Below are 15,564 nucleotides of genomic sequence, written 5' to 3'. Positions count from 1 at the left end.
GCGAAACCCTCTATTGAGGAAATAGAACACCTGGACAGGAAGTGTTCCATAGAACAGTCTATCCCTGTAGCTTCTATGATTAGCACATCCGGCCAACCAAGTTCCTACTCTATCTTCCAATGTACATCCCGGATGGAGTTCACCCCTGTGATGCCAAGTTGTAGAGCGGCACCACTCTGCCTCTATGGTGTGAGCCGAATCCATCTCCTCTATGGTAGAAGCCGTCGCCTTAACGTCATACGTTCTTTTTCTCCCGGCCGTTGGGATCATGTGTGACGCCATCACTGCGCGACTTTCCCGGAAGAGACGTGGCAGTGGAGCCAGGGGTCAAAAAAAGAGCCCCCCCGCCCCGAGATGTGATTCTCTCCGCCCTTTTTTCTTGTTTCCTGCGATGTGTGGCTGTCGAAGACTTCTTGGGCAGGAGCTTCTTTCAAGCAGGGGAAGAGCGAGGGCTAGGGCACCGCCTGGGTTCCTGTAGGAAGAAGGTAAAAAGGCTGAGCTGGAGATCGGGGAGCCTGGCTTTTCTTCTGGGATCGGGGTTAGAGAGAATGCAAAGGAAGGCATTGGGTAGCCTTTTGGGGGAAGGACTCGTTAAGAAAGGATAATAATGTGAGGGGAAGTTAATGGGTAGGCGAGTGGAAGTGGTACATAGATTTCCTAAATACGTCCTCTAAGTGTGATGTTTTAAACTGGGATAATCTTATGGAGAAGTAAACGCCATAGAATTAATTGGGATTTGCTTACATTCGGTGGGATTGGAAGGCATGGTGTGTAGGTGAGGATGCCGATCCTAAATTTTTTGGCAGAATGGGTGTCATTTTTTTGTTATACCCATTGATAGTGTTTATGACTTGCTCCTAATGTTAATTTAAATTAAATGTACTTGAATTCAATAAAGCTTACTTCTAAGTAAGTGAGCATGGGCTGTTTCTAGTGTTGCCATCCTCCAGGTAGCAGCAGGAGATCTCCTGGAATTGCAACTGATCTCTGGGCTGCAGAAGTCAGTTCCCCTGGAGAAAAGGGCTGTTTTGGAAGGTGGACTCTATGACATTATCCGCACTGAGCCTGCTGGTGTGGGGAGGGTGGAATATAAATCATAAATAAATAAATAAAAATTATACATCACTGAGGTTACTTCTGTCCCCAAACACTGCCCTCCCCAGACTCCACCCCCCAAATCTCCAGGAATTTCCCAACCTTGACCTGGCAACCCTAGCTGTTTCTGTCATGACTTCTTCCTGTACCTTTGACAGGTATACATGAAGTCTCCAGGTTTTGTTTTCCTTTTAAGTGAATCTACACATTTACACACCTGTTGCCTTAATAAAGGTACTGGAGCCCTGCAAGAGAAAGAAAGAAAGAAAAGGAGAACCATTGTAGGAGGTGGGGCTGTGAATGCACTGATTACACTGTCTGGGAGGGTATCAAGGTGTGTTTATTTTGGAAGAATGAAAGGGAAAGAGGTGACAGTAAGAAAGTGGCAGTGTGACTTCTAAACTTCTCTGGCAAAGAAGACATAGAAATTAATACTCAGAGGGTGTTTGAGAGTGAGTTTTGTAGCCTGGAGCACAACTAACTACACCCTCTTACTACAGGAAACGTGGGATCAGACACTTGGGTGAAAAGTCTCCGTCCCACTGTGCAACACTGTAAACTCCTTTTTTCCCCTCATCCTTTCCAGCTCACATTTTGGTCCTGAGTTGTCACTCTGCTGACCACCATGGGGCTCTGTAAATGCCCCAAAAGGAAGGTCACCAACTTGTTCTGCTTTGAGCACCGGGTGAACGTCTGTGAAAGCTGTATTGTTGCTAACCATGCCAAGGTAAATAGTACTCCTGGCTGGGTACACTGGAGTAAGATTTATTTATATTCTGATTTATAATGATCTTGATCTTTATAAAGCAAATGATCTCGAAAGTGGCTTACAACAGATTAAAATGATGTGAAAAACATGGCTTCAGATCATGGCTCCTGGTCCATCTCTTGGACTCCCAGAGATTATATGGGGACCAGATCCGGTGATACGGTGTTTTTTCTGCTATTCCCCTTGTCCTTGCAGATCTAGTAATGAGAAATGATTCCCTATTCCAGAAGCATGTTTGTAATGGCAACTCTGAGCTTCTCACCCATGAGGGCTCAGCAGTGCCTTTAAACAGGAGGGGATATTGAAAATCACCTTGGGAACGGGAAATGTGGATGGTGTGGAGGAAAATTTCAGGGGAATGTTGTTTAAATCAGTTGTTTAGAGCATGGGCTTTCCCCCAGCTACATACTTTAGGTCTGTTTTGCTGTTTCTGTTGACGTCTCTAACAGTGTACCGCATGAAAAACTCAAGTGCAAACAGAGACAGTCTTGCAGTTGCTTAATTTCTTGCCCACTTTTGAGAAAATGTCTTATTCTATCTGGTATTTTGTAGTAGGAGTTTGTAACATCTTTCTTTGTTATTTTTTGTTTGTTTGTTTGTAATCTTTGTTCCACTTAGCCCAGTCTTGTCTCTTCTGTCTGGCTATAGCTTTTGGGGGCCTTGGGCCTTTCTCAGCTCTGCTACCCAAGATGCAGTTTAACAGAAGATGATAAAGTTGAACTAGGGCCTTCTTTAAATAAAGTTGAACTAGGGCCTTCTTTGAGGCTGCCATACCTTACCACGGCATCTCTACCAAATATTTCTCTCTCTTTTAGTGCATTGTTCAGTCATATCTCCAGTGGCTTCAGGACAGCGATTACAATCCCAATTGCCGGCTGTGTAATACTCTCCTCTCCACCAAAGAGACAGTTCGGCTCATCTGTTATGGTCAGTAACACCTTGGTATCTTCTCAGGTGTCACATGTGTCCCAGGTGACTAGTTTGGAGTCAGCACAGTGTTGAGGCCAAAAGAAGGCAAGCAGGTGGACTCTCTAAGTCCAGTAATACCTCTAGTCTTGGATAGTTACAATACTGGCCTTTCATCAGGCTTCATGTCCTAATCATATAAGGGCGAAATAAGGAAGAATCACTCCGCTATGTAGCATCCTCTATTAGTTCTAGGTTGCTGAGGTGGGGAGGTTGAACATGGGCCTACTTTTTGATCCTTTACTGAAACTGAGAGTTAGAAACTTGATCTCATAGAGATCAAGCCACGTGTACTGCCCAGAGCTTTGTGGAGGAAGATGTGCTGGATAGATAGAATGATAAAAATGTTGTTATGCACATATTAAGTAAGGGAAGTTTGTGGTCACAGTAGAGATCTCCTGCTCCCCCGTCAACCTGTGCAGAAGCATACAGCTCTCGGAGGTAAGGTACAACCCTTTCGCTTTTTTGAGAGTTGTTTTAACAATCTGTCTCTCCTCTCTGTAGATCTTTTTCACTGGTCCTGCCTCAACGAGATGGCAAATCAGCTGCCCTCAAACACCGCCCCCGCAGGCTACCAGTGCCCCAGCTGCAAAGCCCCCATCTTCCCTTCTGCCAACCTAGTTAGTCCAGTGGCTTCAGTGCTGCGAGAGAAGCTGTCGACGGTTAACTGGGCTCGGGCTGGCCTCGGGCTCCCGCTGGTAAGAGACTGTCTTGCAGTATCATTCTGGGCAGAGGAGTGCTGTCTGCAAATGTGGCTTGCGTGGTTCTTGTATTTTGAAAGGGCTACTGTATGTATGCATTCATCAAATCTGAGTACAGTACAGAAAGTTGAACTGTCAGGTAGGAGCAAAAGAAGGCAAGGGATAAAGGGTAGCATGGTGTGAAATAGCTACCAAGTAGGAGTGTCCAAATATCCACGGGGCTCTGTAAATGCACATTCGCAAAGCAATGTACTGATTGTGTTGTAGTGGGGAGCATGGAAGAAGGGCTGCGCTGGGTCAGGCCAGAAAACACATCTTCTTGTTTTCTGCCAGATGCTTCCAGGAAGCCCACAAGTAGTGAACAATAGCATCTGTTTTCCCAGTTTGTCTGTTCCTTGGCCACTGGTATTCAGAGGTGCACTGCCTGTGAAGTAATGAGTTCTTTTTAGCTGTTATGGCTGATCGCTGAGGATAGATCATTCATGAATTTGGCTAATCTCGTACCGCAGTCTGACCAACATGCTTTTGTGATGGTGAAAGTTAATGATATGTTGTGTGAAGTCTCTTCTTTCGTCTTTCCAGGATCGATTGTCAATCAGTTTCACAGGACAAATCCTGATTCTGATACTGAGAGAAAAATCTCTTCCTGCTTTCTCCTTACCTTTATAAAATGTGTCTGTTGGACCCTCCTGCCCAATTTAAATGCCCCAAACATTTTAGCCTTTCTTCAGAGAGGAGGTTCTCCAGCACCCTGGTCATTTTGGTTCCATTTCTATTATTTAAGCTAAAAGTTGGTGACCAGAACTATGCACAGTATTCCAAATGTGGCTGTACCTTAAGAGTTACAATGTTCTTGTCCTTTTAATCTTACGGAATCATTTTGTTTGAAGCGGTGAAACTTTTGGGAAAAAAAGCCTTGCTTGGGAACAAAGAAGGAATATACGTCCTCTACTGAAGTTTGTGGAGAGAACAAGATCTGTGGTTTGGGGTAGATAAGCTTGGAAAAATTCCCATGCTTACTAAGAGGATGGCAGCCCGCTCCCTTTTTTGCTTCCCATTATAAAAGAATGCCCTTGTAGGGGAAACAAGGAATTGGATCCAGGTAGCAGTAAGAGATGTGAAATCCTGGGGAAAAATATGTCCCGTCTCTAATTACTATATGGATGATTTTGAAATACTTTGTAACGTTTTATTCACTCAAATGTACTCAAAATGTTATGTAAGACAACCTGTAGCGTTAAATCATGATTTCTGTCAAGACTGCAGATATATGTGACACATTTTTAAGGATACATTTTTAAGGAAACGTTTATTGTTTAGTGTGACTAATTGGCCACAATTATTGCTGATGATAATGTTTGATAATTATTGGATTTCTGTGTTATCAGTGTTCAGGTTTAGCTTGATAACCATGTGACTGCATGACTGCAGGAGGTGGTTTTAGTAGTGGGACACACTTTGTTTACTACAAAATGTATTTTTAACTTTAATATTATTCCCCCCACCCCTATTTCTTAGACAGAAAAAATTCAAATACATATGCATGGGATGCGTCAGTTTTCAGCTGTCTCCCAAGTATTGGATATATTTTCAGTTTTGTTTGTAGAAACCTAAAGAATGAATATTTGTACATTCCATAGATATGCCGAACAGTACATGCTAAATAAGTTATAGATGATTCATTTTATGATGTTTGTAGTAGCCAAAATAGGTTTAGGTTTGATAGGAAGTTGTATTGCATATTTTACAATTATTCCCCAAATGTCCATTTTTTCCTATGGCTTCAAAATTTTCTGGAAATCTTACATCTCTAGTGGTGATCGAACTGTTTCTCCTTGGGTGTCTACTCTTCTGTGGAGAGATGGAAATAGCCATGGAAATAAAGGTCCAGATTGACACATCCCTGCTGACAACGAGGCAAACCTTAGCCAGGCAGGCCTGGGCAAAGACTGACTTTTGAGCTGAGGGAAAAAGTTAGCTTCTCTCTGTCCCCTTGCTTTTGAAGCTTTTTTCAGGTCCCCGTTGAGTCCCCTTCCTTTCTCAGTCCACATCATGACCCCCTGCTTGGTTTCGCTTTCCATCAGATTGATGAAGCTGAAGTGGTCCAGGAGGTGGATTCACAGGACACCACTGACTACACTGACTGGTCCAGCTTCACGGGTGAGTGGTGCCACAGTGGGCAGGAGCTGTGCAGGTTCCAGAGGTTCCGCCTCCTGAGGGTAGCTCACCTGGCTCGCCGTGTGCAGGTGTTCTGTAAATGAATAAAAAGCATATGCTTCTTGTTTGTTCTTTACGGTTAGTTTGCCATGGTCATTCATTTTCTCAGTTGTCTGTTTCCATTGACTTTGATGCTTTGGATATTTGTGGGGTTTTAAAGTCATATCTACATTTTCTTATTGTGACGGTTGATGCTTGGAGTAAGTATACATGAAATGCATCACGACTTCCACGAGAGCTAGGAACTTGATTTCAGAGGGACCCAAGATCCTAGCATCCCAGACCCTGTGATGATCCTATGAAGGGGCAATCATGTTTTAGAAAATGAATCTGCAAACTAAGCCCTATCCAGGTTTTTACTCTCTCTCTTATCCTCTTCCACTCCAAATCCAGTCCTCAGCTCTGAAGAGGCCAGCCAGCAGAGCTCTCAGTCCGCCTTCGCTTACAGCCCGAGCGCCACCCTCCACTCCTCGCAGCAGCAGCAAGGCCTGAACAATGGGGGCCTGCAGGAGCAGCACACAGTGATCAGCATGGGCGCAGAACCAGTCACCATGAATGCAGGTACGCACCTAAGCAGGACCTCCTTTCTTGGTAGTCTGCCTTAACAGTGTGCGGTCCCCTTAAAGCCTGTGGTAGCAGAATTGCAAAGCATTCTGGGTTGCTTGCCGGGGAGTTAAAAGTTCTTTCTTACTGAGCCAAGGAGAGGCCTTTGTGCCTTCAAAAGTGGGGACAGGGCTAAAGTTTGCTAATGGACTGTGTTGAAAGGGGGCAAGTCTATCATGTCCTCTCGCCCCCATGTAATAACACAAGCTGGTGAGTCTGGGGACACCCCCAGGCCCGTGCCCTTTGGAAGCTGGAGGGGTCTCTTTCTTGAGGTAAAGGGTGACAGTTCTCTCCCCTGCCTGTCTTAGCAGTCCAGGTCAGCCGTCAGGCAGTGCAAATTTAGAGAAGCGCTCCAAAAACAGCCAGCCTGAAGAGGGGCAGGGAGAGGGAGGAGGACCCCTTTAGTTTTGTTGCTTGGGGTTGCTGAGTAAGCAAACCAAAGCTGGAAGGATCCGTTCCAGCCTGGAATCCACAATAAAAGGCAGTGTGGGATAATGGTAAGAGTGTTGGGTCTAGGTTTGGTCCCCACTCTGCCATGGAAGCTCACTGGGCCAGTCTCTCCGTCTAACCTACCTCATAGGGTTGTTGTATGAATAAAATTGAGGAAAGGCAAACTTTGTAAGCTACTCTGGGCCACCATTGGGGAGAAAAGCAGGGGATACATGAAGTAAATAAAATTTCTATACTGCTTTTCCACAGAGGATTTCACAAAGCAGTCTGCATGAAATAAAAGAGAGCCAGTTTGGTGTGAGAGCCAGTTTGGTGTTGTGGTTAAGAGCACGGGACTCTAATCTGGAGAGCTGGGTTTGATTCCCCACTCCTCCACTTGAAGCCAGCTGAGTGACTCTGGGCTCATCACAGCTCTCTGGAGCTCTCTCAGCCCCACCCACCTCACAGGGTGATTGTTGTGGGGTAATATAACACTTTGTAAACCACTCTGAGTGGGCATTAAGTTGTCCTGAAGGACGGTATATAAATCGAATGTTATTATTATTGTTAAAATACCAAACATATAAGAGCCAGCAACCTGCAAGAGGAGTGCCTGTCTCCTTCCTGTCCCCCTTCAGTTGCCCAGTCAACAGTGGCTGGAAGCTGAAAGTTATGGGGAGGGGCTCTTGGTGGGAGCTGGATCCGGGTCTTGTTGCCTGTGCCCCTCCCTCAGATGGCCATGGTTGTCTAGGGAGAGGGGAACGAGAAAAGATGGGTGCGTACACACGCAGTGAAGAAGAGGAGAGGGAGATTGTGGTCGGGAAGGAAGGGTGTTTTGCTGCTTGGCGCGTAGGGCAGGCCTTAATGGGATCCATTTGGCGACCAGCCTTGCATGTCTCAAAGTGGATGATGCTGGGAGGACAGCTCCTGCTCTCCTCTCCATAATCCATTCCCTTCCTTGCAGCTTCCTCACCACGGAAAGTTTATGACACCCGAGAAGGCGGGGGCGGGAGAGCCTCCGACGCTCGTATAGACTTTGACGAAGATAAGTACCGCCGGCGTCCAGCTCTTGGCTGGCTGGCCCAGCTGCTAAAGTAAGTGATAAGGAGCGAGGTCGACTGCAGGGTGGGAAGGTGATGAAGGCTCCCCTTTGCTAGGTCTTGGACTGGGAAACTGGTGATTCCCAGACTCCTCCATTCACAATCCTTTTCTCATATGTCCTGGTATGTCCGCTGTCGGAGTGAATGATGCAAAATGTTGCTCAGTGGTTAAGATGGGTTATGGAAAGGTTGTGGCAGACCCAGGAACTCATCAGCCCCAGGTGCTGTGAGAGGGGCTGAGAGAAGAGGCACAGGCAGTAGCTGGGATTGTATGGAAAGGAGGACAAGGGGCAGAAAGTGTGGAGGGGCACAAAGCTGAGCACAAACTGGAGCTAGGAGGCCTCACTGTAGCAATGGTGGCCTTTTTCATTTCTGTGTTAGTCTTGTTTACCTTGGATTGTCTGCCTGCAGACAGCCCTTATGTTAGCTGTTGTATAGGTGCTTAAGAGGAGAAGTTGGCACAGTAGCAGAGGGACTGCTTTGCATGCTGGTGGTCTCGGGTGCGGTTCCTGGCACCTCCAGTAACAGAATCTCATGTTGTAAGCGTACAGAAAGACTTTCCTGCCTGAAACCTTGGAAAGCCACTGTGGGTCTGAGCAGACGTATTGGGCTAGGCAAACTGCTGCTCCAATTCAGTATAAAACTGCTTTCTATGTTAAATAATTGGAATGTATATAAACGTGGGCTGTCTCGTTCCACATGTGACATTCAATTGCTGTGCTTCCTTTTGGCTTCAGTTCCTCTGCCTGTACTGTTTCTTAGTATTCTGTTGCTGTCATTCTTCTGAGAGCCAGTTTGGCGTAGTGGTTAAGAGTGCAGGACTCTAATCTGGAGAACCGGGTTTGATTCCCTACTTCTCCACTTGAAGCCAGCTGGGTGACCTTGGGTCAGTCACAGCTTCTAGGAGCTCTCTCAGCCCCACCCATCTCACGTTGTGGGGATAATAACGACATTGTAAACCGCTCTGAGTGGGCATTAAGTTGTTCTGAAGGGCGATATATACATTGAATGTTACTATTTTGTTATCATTCTTGTCTGAATAGTTGGCCATTCTGTGACCATACAGCAGCTCAGCCAACATCAAACAGGAGCTCACAAGCCAGCAGCCTGGCTTTAACTTCTTCCGTGCCAAAGAAGGTGTTCTTTCCATGTTGAGAGAAGGCATCAGTGCTTGTTTGTATTCATTCTTCCCGGCAGGAACCGTTTCAAGTCCAGGAAGCAACCGCGGTCCTTGATGCAGAGATTCGTCATCCTGCTCCTGATTGGAGGGATCGGCTTCCTCACTCTCATCATTGTCATGATGAAACTGGGCCGGGCCTCAGCTGACAACGACCCCAACCTGGACCCCATGTTCAACCCGCACATCCGGGTCGGGCAGCAGTGAGTCGGACAGCTTTCCCCACGCCTGCTGTGCACCCTTCCCTGCTCTGCAGCTCTACTCTGCTTGGGAAGACTGAACTGGGGCTGGCTCACTGGAAAACTGCAGCCACATGTCCCTCCCTGGAAGAGCACAGCAGGGCTCTGGTGCCTGTGAGTTCCACCCTGGGAGCTTAGAAGAAGATGCTCTGAGCAAAGGGCAAGTCCTCCTCCTCCTCTCCTGTTCTTCTAACTGTGGATCCAGAGCTTGGACCTTTACTTTTTTGGAGCCTGCAATAGTAGCCTTCAAGGATACTAGCCTAGAAAGTCAAATGGGCATCAGAAGAGGCCCACAAGATGAACTTCCAGCAGGGGGCAGCACCTGCTTCACAACTCACCGTGATGCTATAGAAGAAAAGGGGGGTTCCAGATCGGGTTTCTACAGCTGCCACCTGCTGGAACCTCTTCCTGCTGTATTCATCCATGGCTACATCTGTTGTGGGGAAGGTCATCCCAGGTTTATCCCTTGTCACTTGGCCATATTCTCTGCCCAGGTGTAGTGGGGGCTAGAAGGTTGGTTTGATTTCTCCTGGCATAGTGATTAAGACTTACAATGGAAGAATAGGGTTGAATCATTCTCCTCCCCTCCCCCGCCAAGCTCACTTGCTCCCTGGTGTTCTTCCTCTTCCTGCCCCTATATTGAGCAGGCCCAATGTTTGACAAGCCGCCTGTGTCCCAAGAATCCCAGGAGTGCCTCAGATGTCTGAGGCTCGGCGGGAGAGTCGACTGAGGGTGCTTACGACCAAGAGACGGGTGCTGTCCAAACTGGGACCTTGCTGGGCTTGCCTCACTCTGAGTGTCTCTAACGGAAGCAGGCTGATGACCTGTTAAGCAGACACCCCTGCCTCTTTCCGTTTGCCTGTCTGCAGGGCCTCTCCAGCTAAGAAGTGCACGAAGCAACAGGGCTTACACACACACACACACACACACACAAACACCATAACGTGGGTCAAAGAAGCAGGTCTACAATATTCTGCTGCATTAGGGGACCAGTGAAACATTTGTCCTGTTGAGGCTGAATTCTCATATCTGTCCCAGTAGGCCCTTTCATAGAATTCTGGGAGCTGCTTATTGGGATAGAGTTCAGAATTCACAGCTGAAATGGGCACGTCTCTTCAATCCTGATAAAGTACAGTTAGGGGTTGCATCTTTGCGGGGGGAGGGTCTAATTCCTAAGACAGGGTGGGAGGTGTTTGAAGGAGTTCCATGTTTTTAAGTTATATTAATGATCTGATATGTTCTGAAATCAGTAGATGGGCTGTCAGATCTTATGATTTCTGGCCAGTCAGCCTCTCTGTTCCTGGCCCTTCCACCCTTCTCTCTGCTCTGCCAGACTTACATGGTGGTTCGAGGGCAGCTTGTAACGGCGTTACTCATGAACCTTACTCTTAAAATGGAGGATGCTGCTAGGTGGACAACATCTGAGAGCTTACATGAGATGGGTGTCCCGTGAGCTTGTGCAGCAGGTGCTGGGTTATTCCTTTGTTCTAATCTAATGTTGGTGTCGCAAAACAGCACTCGGAAAGCTGTGTAGCTGTATTTACTGCCTCAATTCCTATGGGTTGTGGAGGGCCTGGTAGAAACGCAAGACTGTGTAAGACACTAAAGCAATAGACTTGTGTGTTGCAATTCTATTAAACGCTGTTGGCTAAGCCCTGAGCCCCTTTTGCTGCTGCTTTTCCTCAAAGGGTAAATTGGAACCGCAGTTCCCAAATCCAGGGGGGAATCGCTTACTCCTGTTTCTTGCAGTTCTCTATTCGTAGCGCTCTTCCCTGTAGGCAATGGTGAAAAACTCCATGACAAAACGGACAATGAAGACAGCGAAGTTCAGGGCTGGGAAGAAAAGAAAGGGGGTGGGATTTGATCACATTGGGTATGATGATGTGCATTCTTGGCAAGAGGAGAAAGCTCCTAAATCTTAGCTTTCTGCTGTACAGGCAGATTGGGGAGGGTCCCCACCTGCTTTGCATCCAGGACGTGCCTGGTGAGTCTTTGGAATCTCCTGCTGAAACATCTTGGTAGGGCTGCAAAAGACCTTGGAGAGCTGGTATCAGCCAGATGTTACTAAGCTAGACAACCCAGTGGTCTGGCTCATTTGCACTCTCCAATGTTGCTGTACATTGAACTAGTAATGGGAAAGGGTGATTGTGTTCAACTTCCGTGAACAATAAAAAATGGTTTTGGATTTCCTTCGCCCGATTCTGTTGGGTTTCATAGATGCCACTCCATGTTACTAAAAACTGCATTTAACTAAATGCAAATTTAAGGCAAGGGGGAGATGGGTCTGTCCGACATTTAGGAAACTGCTCTTTTCCTCACCCACCCCACTGGGGAGAAATGCATCATGGGGTTTTCATGACTATCTGGTAATCTTTGAGGTAGCTCAAGATGGGTAGCCATGTTGTCTCTAATATAAAAGAGCAAGAGTCCAGTAGTATCTATAAGACTAACAACATTTGTGGTAGGGTATGAGCTTTCGTGAGTCACAGCTCACTTCTTCAGATTCCAATCTTTGAAAATATCTTCCCTTAGGAGGAATCTGCCCTGACCAGGATAGCCCAGATAAGCCTGATCTCATCAGATGTCAGAAGCTAAGCAGGGTCAGCCTTGGTTAGTTATTGGATGGGAGACCACCAATGAAGACCAAGGTTGCAAAGGCAGGCAATAGCAAACCACCTCTATTAGTCTCTTGCCATGAAAACCCCACCAGGGGTTGCCATAAGTCAGCTGTGACTCGAGGGCACTCTCCTCCACCAGGAGGAATCCAGATTCTGGTCTCCCTACCCCCACGCCAGGCTGCTGAGTTACAGCACTGTTTGAACTTTTTAGCAACTTAGGCGGAGGCAGCCTTCTAGAGATCTGGATAACTGGTGAAGAAAGGGGGAAGTCCCTTTAGTGAGGGTAAGTGGTGGAATAAGGCAGAAAGAATTTTAGGATGCTCTCAGGACTATTGGAGCCGTAGACCTTGAGAGACTCAAGAAGGCTTTAAAAAAAAGATGACTGAAAATATCTTACAGCTCCAGGCAGTTCTTGGGCTTCTTCCTCAGAGTTTTTCTTTAGATGGAACTGGCCACTCCCGGCTAATAAGCCGTCGAGTCTGTCTGGTGAGAACAGTACTCCAATCTTAAATGTATGCCACATCCCTAGCTACATTAGGTTGATACCTCTCTCATAATCTAGAGGGAGAACGTAGGGTGTGACTCTACCCTCTTTCTGATTTTTGACTATCCTCCAACCTTCATCTTCCCCCCCTCCCCATACCTTAATTTGCAAATCCTCACCAAGAGATGTGAGAGCAAAACACATCAGCACACTGTCTTCTGCTTGCAAAGTGTAGATGGTTGCGAGCAAAGCCCAATAAAAACTGGCCACTTGTGAGAACTGCAGAACAACAAAAGCAGTGTAAAGATCTTCATCTCGAAGTGTTTTGTGGGTGCATATGCATATTCTCTGCCAGCATTGAACATTTTTTCTCTAGTGTGTGGGCTTTCCGTTGGCTCTCTTCCCAGTCTCACCTTGCCATAGTTCAGACGGGTTTCACCATACTGCTCTAACTGAAAATGAGCCTTCCTTAGAGTATACTAGGCTGTGTCATGGAAAGCCAAAACATTGTTTCTTCAGTCATAGGTGATTATATACCACAAACAACTAGGTAAGGGGCTTATTTAACAAGCTTAACAGAAATCCCATCCTTTTGCCCATGCAAGCTTGGCATATTCTGTGAGTGAGGTGGAACTTTTGGTTAATAAGCGTCACTAATAGCACCAGCTCCTCTGCATAAGAGACTCCATAATGTGGGTAGGGTAGATTTGATCTGAGGTGAAGAAGAGAGTGAAAAATTAGTCTCTTACGATGCTTATCAGAGTTTCTCTTGAGGAATAAAACTTAAAATGCTACAATTAAAAGCAATCAGGGAGGTGATTTTGGATGAGGCCTACGAAATATCCAGGATCATTCCTCACTAGAAATCACCCCAAGTCATTATTAGTGCCCCCCTACATAGTCCAAGAAGTATGTGTTCTTCTAACCACCCTCAAAGTGAGCTTAGGCGGCGGCTCTCTGTCTTGTGGATATGTGGGGAGGGGAGGGGAGGCTGTTCTCTTTGTGGATATGCGGGGGGGGCACTCTGACTTTTATCCAATTTCCCATTTCCTGGGACTGCTTTTAAGATATTGTACAATTAGCAACAAAGGCTGTTGTGGGGGAAAATACAGTGGGCTCTAGAAAACTGATTTATCTGTGCTCTGCAGCTGGCTGAATCAGGCTGCTGCAGAGCCCAAGAGTGCTGCTGAGGGCTGGGGCACAAGGGGCCCTGGAGCACTCTGCAGCTGCCCAATTCGGCCCCAAATTGGGTGGCTGCAGGGCCTGAGAGCTCTGCCGGGGGGGGGGGGGCAGAAAGAGCCTTGGAGTGCTCCTGTGGCTGTAGCCACCCAATTCACCCCCAATTAGGGTGGCTGCAGCTGGGGTGGTGATGGAAAGGGCCATGGAGTGGCCTACTGAGGCATACAGGAGCACACCATAGCTCCAGGGAACGCACTGGGAGGCACGGTCCCCCACCTTTCCCATAGCCAATTACATGGGAGCAGAGACTGGCAACCGTACTGGTGGCACGGAGGCCTGGCACAGCCCTCCCAAGGCCCTGCAGCGGCCGCTCCACTGTGCTGGGTCTTCCTGCCACTGGCAGTGGCCTGCTGGGGCCTCCTCGGGCAGTCATGTTGCCAAGGACTCACCTTTTATCCCTGTGGAGGAGTGTGATAGTGCGCCTGTGCAGGATAAAAAATGAGTTGTTGCCAATACGGCTCGCCTTTTATATAGTAAGAAGAAGAATACGGGAGGCCTGATTGTCACCCACTGTAGTTCAGCCCTTGTCTACCTTGCTAGGTTGTTTTCTAATTCTAATTATGTTTTCAGGATCTCTCCACCATCCTGAAATAATAGCCACCCTCCTGGTTTTTTTCTAACAATAACAAATGCCATTTAGAACCCTTGTTTTGTCTATGGGTAGAAGCCATCCCCTTTAATTGTTCTGCATACTTAGTTGGTGGGTATTTAAGAGCATTATAAATTATATCAAGCTGGTGTAGTACAGTGGTTAAAAGAGGGAGCTACAAGCCCAAACTTCCCTGGTTCAAATCCTGACTCTACCACAGGTTCACTAGGTAGATAGCCTTAGACAATACCCCACCTGAGTCTTCAATTTGTGCATAAAAACAAACCTACTTTACAGGGTCTTTGTAAGTATTACAGAATAATACATATTTAGTAACTGAAAGCGCAATATAATGTATACATATTAAGTTTTATGTAATTCTGAAGTCAACTATTTTCAATTGTTTAATTATAGATTGTTTAGGTAACTGGTGGCTTCCCCCATTTTGTTCCCCAGTTTGGCGTCTATCCCCAGAGAGGGCTTATCTATTTTCTGTAGCCAGAATTCAAAGAGAACATCCCACACCCAAGCCTCTCTAAGGCAACTATCTGTAACTTAGGCAAAGAGGCAGTAAGCATTTTACCAATAGTGTTATAGTAAAATGGAAACTCATGAGATCCACCCTTTGGGATCCAAGGAAGTGATATAGGTCTCCAATGATGACGCCTGTGTGGATGATCAGCAGGAGGATGGAGGCGATAGTGAGTACAACTTTGCTTGGAAAGGTGACAGTTACAAATGGATCCTTCCAACTCATCCTCTGTGCCCTCCTGTAGCTGGCGGTTACATGAACTTAGGAAAGCTAAGAGGCCTTGCGTGTTGGTGCTCTTGCCTGTTACAAAGGCTCAGAGAAGCTGGATTCTGGGCTCTTGAGGTCATAAGGATCCAAAGGTTCTAGAACGGTGGGGGTGGGTTTCCTTGTTTAAAGCAAATGAGAAATTGGAAGGCTATTTTATTTATTTAGTAGCCTGCCTTTCTCACCAAGACTCAAGTTGGATTGTATCTGGTCACTGCAGTTGCACTCTGCTTGGTGATTTCCAGGTTATTTCAGGAACGTCTAAAAGCAGTCTCTTCCACACAAGTTAAGCAAGAGAAGCTAATACTTTAATTTTCTTTTTTAAAAACTGACAAACCAGGTGTTTTTTCCCTCGCCTTTTGTTGTATTTGTGTACATATCTCAACCATATACTTTTCATGTAAAACTACTGAATTACAAATTTCAGAGGTATAGCTGTGTGAACCTGCAGTCAAAATAACAACTGGCCTTGTGACGACTTAAAAACTACCATTTATTGTGGCACAAGCTTGCATGACTCAGAGCTCATAAAAGCTTATGGT

The 15,564-nt window shown here is 46.4% G+C and overlaps 2 protein-coding genes across 2 annotated transcripts; one reads left to right on the top strand and one right to left on the bottom strand.

The window, feature by feature from the left end:
- The first annotated feature begins 327 nt into the window (after positions 1–327).
- On the top strand, positions 328–11,481 carry ZFPL1 (zinc finger protein like 1). Its single transcript, XM_054991115.1, has 8 exons — positions 328–485; positions 1,682–1,822; positions 2,680–2,791; positions 3,335–3,528; positions 5,616–5,691; positions 6,142–6,309; positions 7,745–7,874; positions 9,078–11,481. The coding sequence occupies exons 2-8, from the start codon at positions 1,721–1,723 to the stop codon at positions 9,262–9,264; spliced, it is 969 nt and encodes a 322-aa protein (XP_054847090.1). The 5' UTR covers positions 328–485; positions 1,682–1,720; the 3' UTR covers positions 9,265–11,481.
- Positions 11,050–14,983, bottom strand: TMEM262 (transmembrane protein 262). The gene is made up of 3 exons (XM_054972959.1): positions 14,810–14,983; positions 12,578–12,677; positions 11,050–11,129 (listed from the first exon to the last, which is right to left on the bottom strand). The coding sequence occupies exons 1-3, from the start codon at positions 14,981–14,983 to the stop codon at positions 11,050–11,052; spliced, it is 354 nt and encodes a 117-aa protein (XP_054828934.1).
- Positions 14,984–15,564: the final 581 nt, after the last annotated feature.

The sequence above is a fragment of the Eublepharis macularius genome, chromosome 1 (assembly GCF_028583425.1).
Source record: "Eublepharis macularius isolate TG4126 chromosome 1, MPM_Emac_v1.0, whole genome shotgun sequence".
Lineage (NCBI taxonomy): Eukaryota > Metazoa > Chordata > Lepidosauria > Squamata > Eublepharidae > Eublepharis > Eublepharis macularius.
This window is presented reverse-complemented; position numbering and strand designations above follow the sequence as displayed.